The 18,236-nt window shown below is 40.7% G+C and overlaps 1 protein-coding gene across 1 annotated transcript in view; it reads left to right on the top strand.

The window, feature by feature from the left end:
* Positions 1–7,916, top strand: part of HSDL2 (hydroxysteroid dehydrogenase like 2) — a 43,205-nt gene extending 35,289 nt beyond the window's left edge. Inside the window, exon 11 of the mRNA XM_090274570.1 lies at positions 7,165–7,916. Coding sequence (XP_090130696.1) covers positions 7,165–7,277 — 113 coding nt within the window. The 3' untranslated portion in view covers positions 7,278–7,916. The remainder of the gene's footprint in view (positions 1–7,164) is intronic.
* Positions 7,917–18,236: the final 10,320 nt, after the last annotated feature.

Below are 18,236 nucleotides of genomic sequence, written 5' to 3' on the forward strand. Positions count from 1 at the left end.
TATGTTTTAAGTATGCTGATGTATCAAAATGAGCATATCGGCAGGGGGTGGTGGTGATCATTTGGTCTGCTGTACTGTTCTGGTTTTATCTTGGGTCTATCTGGCTTTTAATGGGGTTTTTGTTATTTGTTTCTCTGACTTCATCTGTCCTTGGTTTTAGCTGGCACAAATGGCATTAATTGGGTCTCTGTTCCCTATTGCCCAGACCAGAGAGATTTAAGCTTTGTATTCTCTGGTTAGGGAGGAGAGGTATGAACCATTTGCTCTCAAGCGTCCTTGGTTGGGGGAAATAGTTCTTGTGATTCACCAGGTGGCTGTAAGTTGTTCGAATTGTTTGACCTTGTTTAATTTTCTTGTCTTAGTTTCCTGATTTCACTTTCCCAGGAATATTCCCAGCTTCTAACTACCCTGTCACAATAGGAGCCAGTATTTCCACTCCTAGATATATACTCAGAAGAATTGAAAAGAGATACTCAAATACATATGTATACACATTTTCATAGCAGCACTATGCACAATAGCCGAAAGGTGCAAACAACCCAAATGCCCACCAACAGATGAATGGATAAACAAATTATTATTTATTAATACATACAATGAAATATTATTTGGCCATACAATGAAATATTATTTGGCCACAAAAAGAAATGAAACAGTATTTCATGTTACAACATGGATGACTCTTGAAAACATATTAAGTGAGAGAAGCCAGACACAAAAGATCACATATTGTATGAATCCATTGATGTAAAAAACTAGAATAGGTAAATCTGTGAAAAGCTGATTGGTGGTTGCCAGGGCTTAGAGGGCGGGGAAACTGGTAATGCATAATGCATACAGGGTTTCCTTATAGGGTGATGAAATGCTTAGGGGCTAGGTAGAGGTGGTAGTGATACAACATGATACTATAATTAAATGCTACTGAATTATTCACCTTAAAATGGTTAATTTTATGTCATGTAAACATCACCTTCAGTTTTTAAAAGTATATATATTTAAAAAGTATTTTGGCCTTCACCCTTTTACTCCTCAGAGTCTTCCAGTCTTTTTATTTCTTTATTTAACTGCACATTGTCAATGTTCCACATTTCTCAATGCTACATTTATAGTACTTATTTTCTTTAGATGCACTAATCTAAAGACTGATAGGTAAGATTTCAATTCTTTTATGGTACCTTGATTCTGCTCCCCTCCCCCTTTCTTACCCTCCCAATATAGTTATTTTAGAACTTTTGTTTAAATCATTACTCAATGTTTAAATAATTATGATTATGGCATAATTTGCTGCTGAGTCAGATAGTATACTATTATTATGTTTACCCTCAGAGAGAACTCTTATTTCTTCTGAACACAAATAATTGTCTCACTTTTCCCCATTAGAATAGGTATAAAGAAACTAAGTAAAATCTTCCTCTTCTCTACTCACCACCTCTTGATACAATTTTCTACTCTGCCAAATGTGTCAAATTACCTGTCAGTCTACTGTTTTTTTCCTGGGTCCTTCTATCTTCTTGTTACAATCTGAACAGGAATCTCATTTTAATAGCCTGCTACACAGCTGTGACCCTAGACATTTCTTTTAACTTTCCTCTGAATTGAATCTCCTATTTCCATATCCCACGTCTTCTCTCTTGGTTTACATCCTCATTTTGGTGGCACACATTCTCCAGTAGCTTCATGAGAAAGGATACCAAAGAAGTAATTTTAGTGAGTTTCTAAAACTACTTGCCATCTACCAACACATTGATTTTCTGGCAGGGTGGAGATTTCTGGGTTGAAATTAACTTTCTCTCAAAAATTTGAAGGCATTGTTTCGTCTTCCAGATTACCATTAAGAATTTGATACTGTTTTTCTTAATCTTTTGTGTCTACCCCTCTCCTTTCTGAAAGCTTCAGAATCAAAATCTTTCTCTATAGTGGTCTGAGATTTCACAGTGATACAAGGTGGTGTGGTCTTTTTTTTTTTTTTTCCCTCTTTCATTTTCCTGGGTATTTGATGGGCCTCTTGGGAATGTATCTTGTGTTGTTTCTTTGATAGTCCTCTCTGTTTTCTCAGTTCTAACTTTTAGGAGAAAACATTAGGTCTCTGATTTAATCATCTAAGTTTTTGGAGATTGATTCACTTTATTCTTTCTTTTCTATTCCATTTTTTAAATAGTAAAGAAATACTTTATTTGTGTAGGTTATTGGAATGAGGGCTGGAGAGAGGCTATGCAGTAGTGGGAGACTGACTGCAGTGACCAGAGAGCTGCAAGCGTCTCCTTTCTGTTATATTTTCATATTGTCTATCATGTTGTTAATTTCCAAGAGCTCATTCTTGTTTCCTCATTCTTTCTTTTCTTACTTTCCCCTTCTTCCTTCTCACTCTACCCAATTCCATTCCCCTTCTACTGCTTCTTCCTCTTCCTCTCCCCCCACGCCTTTTCATCCTGTGGTCCTCTTCTCTCTCTTTCCTGTGCTTCTCTTCTCCCTTCCTCCTCCAGCATCCTGTTCTTGATACACTGGTGTTACATCTCCTCTTATCAAGGAGGACATGAATTGTGGAATTTATTGGTTTGGAATTCATATACTTTGTTTCAGTTTTCTCCTCTGCTACATTCTGTTTCATCCAAATGGCTTTTATCTGGGGTTTTTTGTTTGTTTGTTTTGTTTTGTTTTTTGCTTTTTGCTTTTTTTGGTCTTCATTTGATATCTATTCATCTTTATGGGCAAGGCTCAATAGAAATGATAGGGAGCTGTGCATCGTGAGTAGATCATGGGCTTGTGGACTGGAGGGTTTCCCTGTAGAGTGATAAGAGTAGGGAGTCAGTTTGGGGCTGGACCACACCTAAATATTAGTGTTTGTAAGGTTTTGGTGGGGCTGTTCTGTTCATTCAAAGAATACAGATCTTCCAGTATCATCCATAGTAAATTTTTAAAAAATACCTTTTAATTTATTATTTACAAATTTAGGTATTTTTAAGTGTATTTTATTGATTATGCTATTACAATTGTCCCAATTCCCCCTTTCCCCCCCTCAACCCCTCATTCCCCAAGGCAATCCCCACACCATTCTTCATGTCTATGGGTTATGCATATAAGTTCTTTGGCTACTCCATTTCCTATACTGTACATCTCCATGTTTATTCTCTAACTTTCTATTTATACTTCTTAATCCCCTCACCTTTTTAACCATTCCCCTACACCCCCCTACCATCTGGCAACCATCAAAAATGCTCTCCATATCCATGATTCTGTCTCTTTTCTTCTTGTTTCCTTAGTTTGTTTTTAGATTCAGTTGTAAATAGATATGTATTTATTACCATTTTATTGTTCATAGTTTTGACCTTCTTTTTCTTACATAGTAAGTCCTTTTAACATTTCATATAATAATGGTTTGGTGATGATGAGCTCCTTTTTTTTTTTTTTTTTTCCTTGTCTGGGAAGCTCTTTATCTGCCCTTCAATTCTAAATGATAGTTTGCTGGATAGAGCAGTCTTGTCTGTAGGTCCCTGTTTTTCATCACTTTGAATATTTCTTGCAAATCCCTTCTAGCCTGCAAAGTTTCTTTTGAGAAATCAGCTGACAGTCTTATGGGAACTCCCTATAGTTAACTAACTTCTTTTTTCTTGCTGCTTTTAAGATTCTCTCTTTATTTTTAATCTTTGGTATTTTAATTATGATGTGTCTTGGAGTGGGCCTCTTTGCATCCATCTTGTTTGGAACTCTCTGTGCTTCCTGGACTTGCTTGTTTATTTCCATCATCAAATTAGGCAATTTTTCTTTCATTATTTTTTCAAATAGATTTCCAATATCTCTTTCTTGTCCCCTTCTGGCACCCCTATAATGCTAATATTGGACCTCTTGAAGCTGTCCCAGAGGCTGCTTATACTATTCTCAATTTTGGGGGTTCTTTTTTCTTCTTGTTGTTCTGATTGTTGTTTTTTGGCTTCCTTATGTTCCATATCATTTGATTCTCGGCTTCATCCACTCCATTGTTGTTTCTCCGTAAATTGTTCTTTATTTCAAATAGTGTATCCTTCATTTCTGACTGGATTTTTTTTATGCTGTTGAGGTTCTCGCTAAGTTCCTTGAGCATCCTTATAACCAGTGTTTTGAACTCTGCATATGACAGATTGCTTATCTCCATTTTGTTTAGTTCTTTTTCTAGAAATTTGTTCTGTTCTTTTATTTGGGTCATGTTTGTCTCCTCTTTTTGGCAACCTCCCTGTGTTTGTTCCTATGCTGCTATGACTCTGTGTCTTGGTAGTGTAACCTAATGTAGTAGATGTCCTGTAGGGTCCAATGGCACAACCTCCCTTATCACCCAAGCTGGATACTCAAGGTGCGCCCTTTGTGTGGGCTCAGTGCACCCTCGTCTTGTAATTGAGCCTTGATTGCTGTTGACAGGTCAACAGGAGGGAGATACTCAGGCCAGTCAGCTGGAAGGACTGGCTGTGACCACTGTCCACCAGTCTCCGCCCTCTGAGGAGGATCAGTGCTGGAGTGCGGGCCCCCACAGAGGGGGGCCTTGATGTGGTCTGTAGTTGTCCACTGAGTGCACATGCTTTAGGGTTTTCTGGGTGGCGTAGGCCAAGGTCAGTCCCCACGTTTGCTTTGCCCAGGGCCACCCTGCCTGAGCTATAAAGGAATCTGAGATGGCTGTTGCTTGTGCTGGGTTTGGACATTCCCAGGCAAAGCTAAGCTATGAATCTATGCTGGCTGCTGGTAGTGCTGGGCCTGGGGCAACTTAGTAAGAGGTACAGGGACTAGGGGATCACAGCAGCTGGCTCTTACTTGTTTGAGAGGATTTGGGAAGTTGTAAAGCATGAGCCAAGACTAGCCATTCCCATGGAAAAGTCGCTGTTAACAGTTTGGGTGGGCCAATAAGTTGGGTGGGATGGAGCCTCAGGGGATCTCCTGGGCAGGGCAAACAGCTTGATGGCATGTCAGTTATGGCACCCACCTGCCAGCTCTGTGGCTCTGTGGGGGTTGGGTTCAGGAAGTTGGTTATGATCTCTGCCCTCCTTTTTGTCTGGGAGAAAGCTGTCCCCCAGCTCTTGTCCAGATACCAAACACTTCCATTCCTCCCTGTATGCCACTGGTGCCATTCAAGCTGCTACCCAGGTGCTGGAGCTCAGAGGGAGTGAGTCTGAGTAAGTCTGTGCATGGGTTCTTTAAGAGGAACTGCTTGGGGCTCCAGGAGTGTCTTCCACTTACTCAATTCCCACTGTTTTTTGCAGCCAGGAGTTATGGGGACTTATCTTCCTGGCACTGGAACCCTGGGGCTGGGGGCCTGGCTCCCAAGATATCCCTCCCAATTTTTATCCACTACACATGGGTGTGGGACCAACCAGTTCCATGTTTCCTCCCCTGCTAGCAGTCTGGGTGGATGTGGTTTCTTTAATTCCATAGTTGTCAGACTTCAATTCAACTCGATTTCTGACAGTTCTGGGTGATATTGTTCTATAGTTTATTTATACATTTGATGTGGTTGTGCAAGAAGGCGAGCCTTGTTTATCTCTGCCACCCGCTTGACTGGAAGTCTCTCGAATTTAGGTATTTTTATATCACATTTCCTTAGGGTAGTACGCAGCTTGGTTTATTCATTAAAATAAAAGAATTGGACTTTATCCTTTCTACCTGTAACCAATCTACAAGGGGGGACCCAAAAGAGAGAAGGAATTATCTATTAGAGAGTGGGCCCCTTGTAGTACAGGCTTCCCCCGCTAGGTGAGTGTTCTTGGAACCCATCTGTATCAGTGTACCAGCTGGTGCTGTTGGGAGAGGCTGTGTCCAGATTTTTGAATAATTTTGGAAGACTCTTTCAACACATTTGCCCATTTTATGATGGGTGACTTAAGAGAACACCTGCCCACATTGCGCTGAGTGCTCAGCAGTTTTTGACCAAAACCACATGAACTCCATGCCCAACTCTCCCTATTCACCCAATCTCATCCCAAATGACTTTTTCTTTTGTGTCCCTGGATGAAAAAGTCCTCAAAGGGAAATGTTTTGCTGATGTGGAAAAGGTAAAACAAAAAACGACAGAAGCGCTAAAAGGCATCAAAATCAACAAGTTCAAAAACTGTTTTGAGTGGTGGAAAAAGCATCTCCATAGATATATTGCATCAAATGGAGAGTACTTTGAAGGCGATTGAAGTTTAAACATATAAGAATAAATAAACAATTTTTTAAATAAATATATTCCAGGTTTTTTGGGTCCCTCCACCCATATAAATGCTTTGCTACAACTCCTACACAGAGTAATTTAAAGCTGTGTAAGTATCTCAGTATATACACACCATATTAACTCACACATTTTTTTCTGCAAACAACCTGTGCGTGGCCCAGTGAAAGTTTACTAACGTACCAGATACATATCATGCCCTCCAGAGATATGACCTATTTATAAATTGACGTAATATAGCTCAGAATACTATAAATGAGAATCAGATACAGCTGGCTTTGAATTGCAGCACCATGATATACGAACTGTGCGACCTTCAGAAACTCAAAATCCTCTTTGAGCCTCAGTTTTCTCATTAATTTCTGTGTGTGTCAGACTCTCTGCTAGCACTGCAATGAGAGTTGCAAATAAAAACAAAGTTTCCTCCCTTGGTGGAGCTTCTATTTATTATATTTTGTTATTAGCTATAATTTTATTTTAATGTTCACATTTTATATCCTGGCACTTATATGGTTAAAATAATGCTAACATACCCTTTTGTGTCCGTAACTCTAGCTTTTAATGATCATTTCTTAAGAATATTATGTGCATTTAGATTTTTTAAAAATCTAAAGTTGAAATGTTAAAAATTTAATGAACTGTAATAGATTGGAACATTAAAATAGATAGTGTTTGTTTACCTCAATTCATTTGAGGGCCGTGTATCCTCAAGAGTACTGTAACAAGTATATAAATGTTGCGTCTTAAGCTTTTTGCTATAATCTCTTGCTGATTGTTGTTTTTACATTATCTCTCATATTCTAAGATACTGTTAACATTTAAGTTTATGAATTGGGATTCCCAGGGTACTGTTTTAAAAATGCTGCAATAGAAATTTGTGTGCTTCACAGATATATAGAATTCAAGGAGATTCTTTTTATAATGCATGTTCTTAAAGCAGTATGTCCCTAAGGGTACTAATGGATGCTTTTTCTTCTCTCAATTTCTCATTTTAGGGAAACTAAAACCAACAATGGCATTCATGTCAGGAAAATTGAAGATTAAAGGAAACATGGCTCTAGCAATCAAATTGGAGAAGTTAATGAGTCAGATGCATGCCAAGCTGTGAAGAAAAAGAAAAAAACATGTCGATCTCTAAGCTCAAAAAGTAAAAGAATTCAACAGTAAAAATCTAATGTTTGTTTTCTTTCCTATTGTATTATAAGGGTATGCAATTTTATTCTGGAAAAAATAGAATTTATATATTTGTAAAACTTGACATTATTTTAATTAAAACAGCTGACTAATCAAACATAAGCTTCATTAAGTAGAATTCTTAAGACATTCTGCTTTTTAATTTTGTGAGTTTTGCCCTCAGAGCACTATAAACCATTCACCATATTCTTCTAGGAAAAGTATTATGAGCAACCAATCAGGGTCAAGAAGTAAAATAACATTAGCTCTTTTCAAAGCTTCTTCCCGTGTAACATATGGTTAGTCAGTTTTAAAATGTTCTATTTGGGGTTGTACACCTATGAAAATCATCATGATGTTTTAGATTTTTATATACTTTAAGATAGTCTACAATACATTTTCACAGCAATCACATAATAAACTACTTCTAAATACATTTTGAAGACTAATGAAACAAAAGTAGACTTGTGCATTTTGTTAACTAGATAGGAAAATATTGTAATTCAACTAATATGTGTCGTATTTTAAATTATGTAAAAATGCCCTAAAATAAAATAATTTCTCCCTAGAAGTATGCACTTGGTAACAATGTTTTGAAATGAGAGTAGAATTGATGATTGTTAAAGGCTTAGTTATCTGCCCCCCAAATTTTTATGTTGAAGTCCTAACTCCTAGTACCTCAGAATGTGATTGTATTTGGAGATAAAGCCTTTACAAGAGCTGATTTAATTAAAATGAGGCTTTTAGGGTGGGCCCTAAATCAGCCTGACTGATGTCCTTACAAGAAGAGGAAATTTGGGCAGAGAACAGAGACCAGGGATGCACACACAGAGGAAAGACCATATGAGGACACAAGAAGGTGGTCATTTGTAAGCCAAGGAGAGAGGTCTCAGAAGAAACCAAATCAACTGACACTGTGATCTTGGACTTCTACTCAACTGTAAGACATTTTTGTTGGTTTAGCCACCTCGTCTGTGGTATTTTGTTCTGGCAGCCTTAGCAGACTCATACAATGGTTGGTTTGTCTGTCTTTTTTTAAAAAGCTAAACTTAAAAAAAGGCCTTACCTTTCATTTTAATCAGTTAAAAATACTTGCTGAGTGTAATACTTTTACTTTCTCGTATTCTACTTACCAATATTATTGTGCTATTAAGCAACTTAACTAATTCTTACATTTCATATAGAATCATAATGTTGGGATTTAATGTGTATTTTATAAATGAGGAAACAGAGGATCAGAGCTGGGAAAGGACTAGCCCAAGGCCAAAATTAACAAGCCCTATCCAACAAAGCCTTCAAAGCCAACAAAGCCTTGAATAGTACTTGAAGGTCCCACCTCCCTCCCAATCCATGAAGCCCAGACAGATAGACTTTGAGTTGTAACGTTACAACATCTTTGGCATCTCCCAGTCATTTCTAGCTGCATAAGGATTCTGCCCATGTGAGATGTTGCTAATTGGCTCCTTTTCTACTGAAGTTTTCTAAAAACTCTTTCTCCGCATTCTCCAAATGGTCACAGAGCTTTGAGAACATAAAAAGTAGAAAATATTGTGAGGCAGAAATTCTGGTTTCTGGTCACCAAAACACATGACTTGCTAATGACAAGACTTTAGGATTTGAAAAAAAAACCTTTCCACAGAGTCCTGCTTTTCACATTAGCAACTGAGGGAACTGGATGAGGTCATCTGCAGCCCCTTTGGGCTCATAACTAGGACTACTGAGCAATCTGTACTATTCTATCAGAAGTGAAGGTAATTATACCTGCATTCCAGAAGCCTCTCTCTTCCCACATGTCCCAGCTGACTTAATGAAGTCACATTTATTCCCTTTTTGTGTATTTGCCCATTAACTGCTTTGAAGTTGTAGTTCCTCCCAGAAGTTTTGAATGACTATTTTGTGTGTTGTCCAGTAGCAAATTGAGCTGTGTTACTGAAACAAAATTGTATGGAGGAAAATCATGCCATTGTACTTTTAGTGATTGAGTGAAGTTATTTAGACATTATTTTTAAGGTAGTTTGTTGCTAATAATCCTGTACGTCAACAAACCCTCTTATATAGTGCCTCATAATCCCCTTAAGTAGAAGTAAACATCTTTTCCCTCTATATTAAGTTCTCAGCTGGGCCCTATAAATTAGACTAAGAAAAGATAGATTATCAAGAGAAAAATCGAATTTATTAGCATGTGAATTGCACACATACACACAAGGTCTGTCTGGAAAAATTCCAGCCATTGTTAATAGGAGACTTGTTTGCAAGACATCGACATTGCTGTAAACCGGTAGCCAAGGCGAGTGGACTGGAATCCACATGTGTGAACAATGACAACTAGACCTAGTCAGTGGGGATAGTAGATGCCACTGAGAGAGCATGTGTACTGTGTGACTGTCACATTCAAAATGACTGAACAAGTAGAGCAATGAATCTGCATCAAATTTTGTGTTAAGTTTGAACATTCTAACATGGGAACTATTCGGGTGATTCAGAAAGCCACAGCTATGGCCACCTGATGATTGGCAGCTTTATCACAACAATGTGCCCACTAATACATCACGTTTCATTCAGTTTTTAGGCAAATCATCAAATCACCCAGGTGACTCAGCCCCCTACAGCCCAGATTTGGTGCCCTGCTACTTCTGGCTTCTCCCAAAACTAAAATCACCTTTGAAAGGGAAGAGATTTCAGACCATCGATGAGATTCAGGAAAATATGATGGGGCAGCTGATGATAATTGGGAGAACTGTGTGAGGTCCCAAGGTGCCTAATTTGAAGGGGACTGAGACTCATTGTCCTATGTACAGTGTTTCTTGTATCTTCTTCATTAAACGTCTCTTTCATATTATATGGCTGGATACCTTCTGGACAGATCTCATACATGGGAGCATTCAGACATGAGTAACTCAAAGGGATGGTTAGAACTTGAGCTTATATAACATCTTAAAAGAATAATAATTCCCTGGCTGCTATGGCTCAGTGGTTGAGCACTGGCTTGTGAACCAAAGGGTCGCCAGTTCGATTCCCAGTCAGGGCACATGCCTGGGTTGTGGGCCAGGTCCCCAGTTGGGGGTGTGTAAGAGGCAACAACACATTGATATTTCTCTCCTCCTCTTCCTCCCTTCCCCTCTCGCTAAATATAAATAAATAAAATCTTTTTTAAAAAGAATAATAAATTTTTAGAGAAGTGACACAAAGAAAAAGGACTGAGTTTCTAGTGTGGCAAATTATGCAAAGAAAAGTATGGGGATTGTCTAGTAAGAATATGTTCAGTTTTCTAAGAAACTGCCAAAATGTCTTCCAAAGTGACCATGCCATTTTACATTCCCACCACCAGTGAATGAGTGGGTCCTGTTGCTCCACATCCTCATCGGCATTTGGTATGGTCAGTGTTGTGGACTTGGGCTACACTGAGAGGTGTGTGGTGGTATCTGATTTGCAATTCCCTAATGACATACGATGTTGAACATCTTTTCTAAGATTTTGTTTACTTTTTAGAGAGAGGGGAAAGGAGAGAGAAAGAGAAGGTAAGAAACATCAATGTGTGAGAGATATACCCATTGGTTGCCTCTGACATACGCCCAGCTGGGACCTGGCCCACCACCCAGGCATGTGCCCTGACTGTGAATCAAATCAGCGACCTTTTGGTACACAGGCTGGTGCTCAGTCCACTGAACCACACCAGTCAAGGCTGAACATCTTTTCATGTGTTTACTTGCCTCTCTTTGTTATTTGGTGAAATATCTGTTCAGGTATTTGGCCCGTTTTAAGTCAGGTTGGTTTTTTGTTGTGTTTTAAGAGTTCTTTGTATATTGCCCTGGCTGGTGTGGCTCAGTGGACTGAGCTCCAGTCTGTGAAACAAAGGGTCACTGGTTCAATTCTCAGTCAGGGCACATGCCTGGGTTACAGGCCAGGTCCCCAGTTAGGGGTGCGTGAGAGGCAACCACATGTTGATCTTTCTCTCTGTTTTTCTCTCTTCCTTCCCCTCTCTCTAAAAATTAATTAATTAATTCAAAAAAGAGTTCTTTGTATATTTTGGAAAATAGCCATTTTTCAGATACATATCTTTTACAGATATTTTCTCCCAGTCCATGACTTGTTTTCTCATTCTTTCGACACTGTCTTTTACAGAGCAGAAGTTTTTCATTGTAATGAAGTCCAGATTATCCATTATTTCTTTCATGAATTGTGCCTTATAGTTTATCTAAAGAGTCATTGCCATACCCAAGGTTATCTAGATTTTATCCTATGTTATTTCCTAGGAGTTTATTATAGTTTTTTATTTTACATTTAAATCTGTGACCTAATTTAAGTGAATTAATTTTTGTGAAAGTAGTAAAGTCTTCACTTAACATTCACGTCTTTTCCCCATGTGGCTATCTAGTTGTTCCGGTACCATTTGTCGAAGACTCTGCTCCTGTGTCAAAGATTAGTTGACTCTTTATGTTGGTCTCTTTCTGGGCTCTCTCTTCTGTCTGATTGATCTGTTTATTCTTTAATCAAGGAACACTGCTTGGTTACTATAGCTTTATAATAAGTCTTGAAGTCAGGCACTGTCAGTTTTCCAACTTTCTTCTTCTCCTTCAATATTAAATTAACTATTCTGGGTCTTTTGTCTCTTCATATAAACTTTAGAATCATTTTGTTGATATGCACAAAGTAACTTGCTGGGATTTTGCTTTCAATCCTCACCTAATGATATATTTGATTTGAGAGAGAGAGGGAGGGAGAAAGGAGGAAGAGGGAGAGAGATGGGGAGAGAGGGAGAGTGGGGGTGGAGGGAGAGAGAGAGGAAAGAGAAACATGGATGTGAGAGAGAAACATCAATCAGTTGCCTCCCATATATGCCCCAACTGGGATTAGAACCCACAACCTAGGTATGTGCCCTGACTAGGGATTGAATCCACAACCTTGTGGTGTACGAGATGGCACTCTGACCACTGAACCACCTGGCCAGGGCAACTTGCTGGGATTTCAATTGGCATTACACAGAATCTGTATTACAGTTTGGGACAGATACATGTCTTGATAATATTGAGTCTCCATATTCGTTAACATGAAATAGCTCATCATTTATTAAGTTGTTATTTGATATCTTTCATCAGAGTTTTGTAGGTTTTTTGTATAGATCTTGTAAGTAAGAGACTTGTGCTTAAGTATTTCATTTTTGGGGTGTTAATGTAAGTGGTAATGTACTTTAAATTTAAATTTTCACTTGTCCATGGCTGGTATATAGGAAAGTGGTTCACTTTTGTATATTAACCTTGCATCCTAAAACCGTGCTTCATTCGTTAGTTCTAGGAGGATATTTTGTCAGTTGTTTCAGATTTTCTACCATGACAATTATGTCATCTCTGAACACAGTTTTATTTTTTCCTTCCCAATCTTCATAACTTTTATTTCTTTTATTTCTTTTTCTTGTGTTATAGCATTAGCTAGGACTAACAGTATGATGCTGAAAAGCAGTAGTGAGAGGGGACATCCTTGATCATGACCTTAATGGAAGAGCTTCAAAGTTCATTTGTATTTTAGCAGGTGACTACATTTCTTAAGGCTGAATAATATTCTATTGTATATACATGCCACATTTTGTTTATTCATTCATGGACATTTGAGCTGCTTCCACCACTTGGCTATTGTGAATAATGCTGCAGTGAATGTGTGCACATGTCTCAAGTTCCTGCTTTAAATTATTTTGGTTCCAATTTCTCCACAGGATTACATATTTGAAATATGTAGCAATTAACTGAGGTATTTTTGTACAGACATCATTTTGTCAAAAGTGCACAGATATTTTTATTCATCCTAGACCAGGAGGAATGCTGATAGAGCCAGGTATTAAAAATCCTTTCTCCTTTGTTCAGAAGTTAGTCTATATCTGCCTCAGTCGTATTCTTCTCTCTCCCACCTACCTCACGGCTAGAAGTAACTGAGGTTTTCCTGTCACATTTGGGATGAGGCCAATGTGAATCACACATACAGCTAACCAGATATGCTCTAAATATTATTTATTACCATTACTATTACTTTGGAGATGCTCAGTTCTGTAAGTAGTTATTTTTCCTAGTTCCAGCATGGGTTTTTTTAAACTATATTTTATTGATTGTTATTACAGATTTCTCAATTTTTTTTCCCTTTGCTCCCCTCCACCCAGTATCCCCCTTCCCTCCAGCAGTCCCGCCCCACTTAGTTCATGTCCATGGGTCATGCACCTAAGTTCTTTGGCTTCACCTTTTCCTAAATTATTCTTAACTTCCCCTTGTCTATTATGTTCCTGCCAATTATGCTTCTTAATTCCTGCACCATATCCCTCTTTCTCCCCCCACCCCACTCCCAGTTGACACCCCTCCACATGCTCCCCCTGCCTATGATTCTCTTCCTATTCTGGTTATCTGCGTAATTTGTTTTTGTTTTTATTTTTTAACTTCTGTTGCTGATAGTTGTGATTTTAATGTTGATAGTTTTGATCTTCTTTTTCTTAAATGAGTTCCTTTAACATTTCATATAAGGGCTTGGTGATGATGAACTCCTTTAGATTTACCTTGTCTGGGAAGCACTTTATCTGCCCTTCCATTCTAAATGATAGCTTTGCTGGGTAGAGTAATCTTGGTTGTAGGTCCTCGCTTTTCATCACTTTGTATACTTCTTGCCAGTCCCTTTTGGCCTACAAAGTTTCTTTTGAGAAATCAGCTGATAGTCTTACAGGAACCCTTTTGTAGGTAACTCTCTTCTTTTCTCTTGTTGCTTTTAAGATTCTCTCTTTATCCTTAGGCATTTTAATTATGATGTGTCTTGGTTGTGGCCCTCTTCAGGTCTAGCTTGTTTGAGACTTTCTGTGCTTCCTGGACTTGTATGTGTATTTCTTTCACCAAATTTGGGGAGTTTTCCTTCATCATTTTTTCACATAAGTTTTTAATTTCTTGCTCTTCTTCTTCTTCTTCTGGCACTCCTATGATTTGGATGTTAGTACTTTTAGAGTTGTCCCAGAGGTTCCTTAGCCTCGTTTTTTTCAATTCTTGCTTCTTCATTCTGTACTGGTTGACTGTTTATTTCTTCCTTATGTTTCAAATCGTTGATTTGAGCCCTGGCTTTCTTTTCTTCACCTTTGGTTTCATGTTGGTTTTCCTTTGTTTCACTTAGCATAGTCTTCACGTCTTCCCTTATGTGTTTGCCGTACTTAAGCAAGTCTGTCAAGCCTGTGAGCATCGTTATCACCAGTGTTTTGAACTCTGAATCTGTTAGGTTGGCTATCTCCTTGTCGCTTAGTTCTTCCTCCGGAGCCTTGGTCTGTTCCCTCTTTTGGGCCATTCCTTCTGTCTCCTCAACTTGACAGCCTCCTGTGTTTGCCTGTGTCTTAGGTAGAGCTGTCACACCTATTACGTTGTAAGGGGCGCAGCCTTAGGTACAGGGCAACAAGTTTCACCACGTTGTGGCGCTGTATGTGGGGAAGAGGTCTTAGAGGGAACAATGCCGCTTACTCGGCACTCACCCCTTTTCCAGGCACTTCTTTTACTTCCCATATGGGACTGGCGCCCCTCTAGCTGTTGCCTAGGCCGTGGTTCCCAGAGTGGGTGGGTCTACCGATGTTCTAGGACCATCGGGGCCCTCTAAATAAACAGACTCTGCTGAGAGAACTGCAGTTTCCCTCTCTGCCCCAACCCCTACCAGTTTTCTGTCAGAAGCAATGAAGTTTTATTTTCCCTGGTGCTGGAACCATGAGCTGCATGCTCCCGACTTTTATAGTGCGTGACTGCACTCCCCCCCCCCCACTGTGGGCCACAGTTTCCTAATCTATAAAATAGCAATGCTAACACTAACTTCATAGTTTTGAGGATTAAATAATTAATATTGGCTAAGCATTTAGTATAATTCCTGGGCATACAGCACATGCTCTGTAAGTGTTTGCTAGGTAAAATAAGGGTAGAGGGTGCCTGGTAGTACCTAGTATGTCCAACCTACTTCTCTTGCAGGGAGCAGCATAGGTGGTGGTATTTATTGTATGATTCCCTGGTATTCGTGCATGTTAGGTGTTTTTAGCCTCCTGCTTCCATGGGAAGCATGCATGTGTTGCAGTTGGATTAGGAAATTCCACAAGGCAGCAGTGAGAGTGGGTTGTACGTTTGTGTTCTTGCACAAGCCTGGGTGTAAAGATGACTATTCAGTGCGTTAGAACAGGTGCCACACACCTGCCACATACGGAGCAAGATCTTGTAAAGAGGTCCGCTCCTAGCGTTTAGGCGGAGATGTATAGATCTCCAAGTGGCAGCAGAGACCGCGGGCCCCAGGCGTGAGGCAAGAGGGGGTGCTGCCCACCTGAGAACGTAGCAGGGATCGTGGGTTGCACCCCTATCCGGGTGCAGAAACCACGCTCGTGGGTGCGCGTGTGTGTTTGTAGTAGGAGGGTCGAGCCACACATCCTGGGGCAAGCACCGCGGCGAGCTCGGAGCGCAGCGATAGGAGTGTCGTTTATACACTTCCTGTTGGTCTCACGGACCAGGGAGCGTTTCCGGTGCCCGCTGGAGCCCGGGTCCGAGCCCCCGCCCCGCCCACTGGCCCCGCCCCGCCCGCGCCCTGCCCCGCCCCCAGCCCCCAGCCGACCCGCTGCGCTCGGAGTCGGGCGCACTGAACCCGGGACGCACGGAGCGGTGCAGGCTGGTCGGTGGAGCCAGGCTGGCGCCCCCGCAACCCGACCCGCGCCTTCGTCTGTTGCCCGCCCGGCGCCTTCCCCGGTCAATTTTTCTTTGCTCTCCGGCCCTCCGCCTGGTCTCCCTCCCTCCCTCCCCTCGGTCCTGCTTGGGCTACCCAGCTCCCGCAGGCCCCCCCTGCCGCCCACGTTCCTATGGACAGACGCACAGCCACCTGCAGGTAAGAGCCCGCGCGCAGGATGGGGACGAGCGCGCCGAAGCGGCAACCCTGGCTTGGGAGTCCCTTTGTGTAGGGGGCGACCACGCTGGGATCTTGTCTACATCCCCCTTGACGGCCACGCAGTGACCCGGCTGAACCCTCCTTTTGTCTCCTCTGGGTGGAGGGGAGGGTGGGAAGGCCAAGAGTCAGGGCTGGGAGCCGGGCGGCCGGACGTCGCCGGCGACAGGCTTGGGGGCGTGACGGGCGGAGACCCCAGGCGGCCAAGGGAGCTCCTAGAGCGAGTCCTGGCGGCTGTAGCTGTAGTCCGCCTCCTGGGGGCCCGCCTGCCGCCCAGCATCTCCGGTCGCTGTGGCGGCAGCGAGCGCTCTGCGTGGGTCCAGCTCGCCTGCTCCCGCTTTTGGGTCTGTTTGAGGGGGGAAAGAGGGCGGGAAGGAAAGAAAAGATCTGCCCTCTTAGTTTCCAAGTCTTGAGACGGTTGTGGAGAGAGGGAAAGAGGTGGTTCCGGGCTTTGCCCGACTTGTGTGCCTAGTGGGAGGCACGCCGAGGTGCGTTCGGGGCGTGTGTGAAGGAACGGGCATCGCTTAGGTCTCTTATTTATTGTTTCTAACGGAGGAGAGCTTTCTCCGAAAGACTCTTCCCGCGCCCCCCCCCCACCCGTCTGAGGCTGCGCACAGTGATTTGTGTTTGTTATCAAATACATCCAGAAATTATTTCCCCGGGTAGAAGGAGGTTGGGCTGACAAAAATCAAACCATGGTTGTAGTTTTCAGGTGGCTTTTCTTTCTTCTCTTTTCTTTCCTTTCTTGATAAGATAGGGACTTAAAGGCGAGAAATAAAAGACGAACATGGCTGTAATTTTTAGTTGTTTATATACATGTATTTTAAAGTGTTGGGATAAAGTTTTGTTATTTCCCAGACTCCTTATGATTAGCATGACAGAATCTTTTACCTATTTAAATAAACAGTTAACAAGCAAGTGAGGTAGTGACAGCTTCCACGGTGGAGGTTAAATTGGAGTGCAGTAAACAATTATCCAGCGTTCCTTTCTGTTGAGGCTGAAACCTTTATTTTTTTGCTCATTCGAGATAGGAAATCTTTCACAACGTATGGGGAGAACGTGAATGTTAGCACTGATTCCTCCCCCCATGGTTGCGTTTTCCTTATTTTAGTATACGTATTTATGAATATTCTGTACATAACCCAACAATTGGGTTGTGCATTTAGTGGATACAACGTTTTGAGAAATACCATGATATTTCTGATTTATATTCTTTTTCTCGCTGCGTTTCTTATAAGCAGTTACTGTGTATTTTAGGTACTCAAACAATAAATGAAGTTGGATGAGCTCGCAGAAAATTAATTTTACAGATTAACATTTTTAATGCAGGTAGTGATTTATATCTTTTTATTAATCTCAATCTGCTACACACTTCTGGAGACTTTATTTTTGCCTGTTGCGTCAGAATCCACATCCGCAAACTTAAATATCACAGTTACCAAGCATATTATTAAAAAAACTGTTTTGGGAACACTCAGTTACATGTACAGCTGTATGTAGGAAATGGAGGCTTTCTTAAAAAATAAAAAAAAGCATTGTCTAAACTTGAAGGAAAAACATGAAAAATATTTATTTAGATTTTCATCAAGATGCAGAAATTCATCAGAAAACAATGTACAATTTAATTCAGTTTTAATTAGGCAAACTTATTTTTGTCATTTTAAAGAGGAGATGGTATACCTAAAATAGTGTGTTTTTTCTAGAAGAAAAGTTTATCTTGGATTCTTGCCTTAGTTACATTAACAGATTAATATTGTATACCTAATTTTGTAAATACCTGGAGTGTACATTTTTGTACACTTAAAACCTAGGAGGCGCAACATCTAGCAACAATCACGCCAGCCCTTTGTAGTTGATCAAATTTTATTAGCTCCTGCTCTGACTTCCGGTCTAGATTAGATAAATGAATTTAAACTCTACACAAAGGCACGGAGCTCAGTGCGAGTTGCTGATAGGCCCTTGGGCAAGGTTCCTCTGTCTT

The sequence above is a fragment of the Furipterus horrens genome, unplaced genomic scaffold (assembly GCF_987537825.1).
Source record: "Furipterus horrens unplaced genomic scaffold, mFurHor1.1.pri manual_scaffold_4, whole genome shotgun sequence".
Taxonomy (NCBI): Eukaryota; Metazoa; Chordata; class Mammalia; order Chiroptera; family Furipteridae; genus Furipterus; species Furipterus horrens.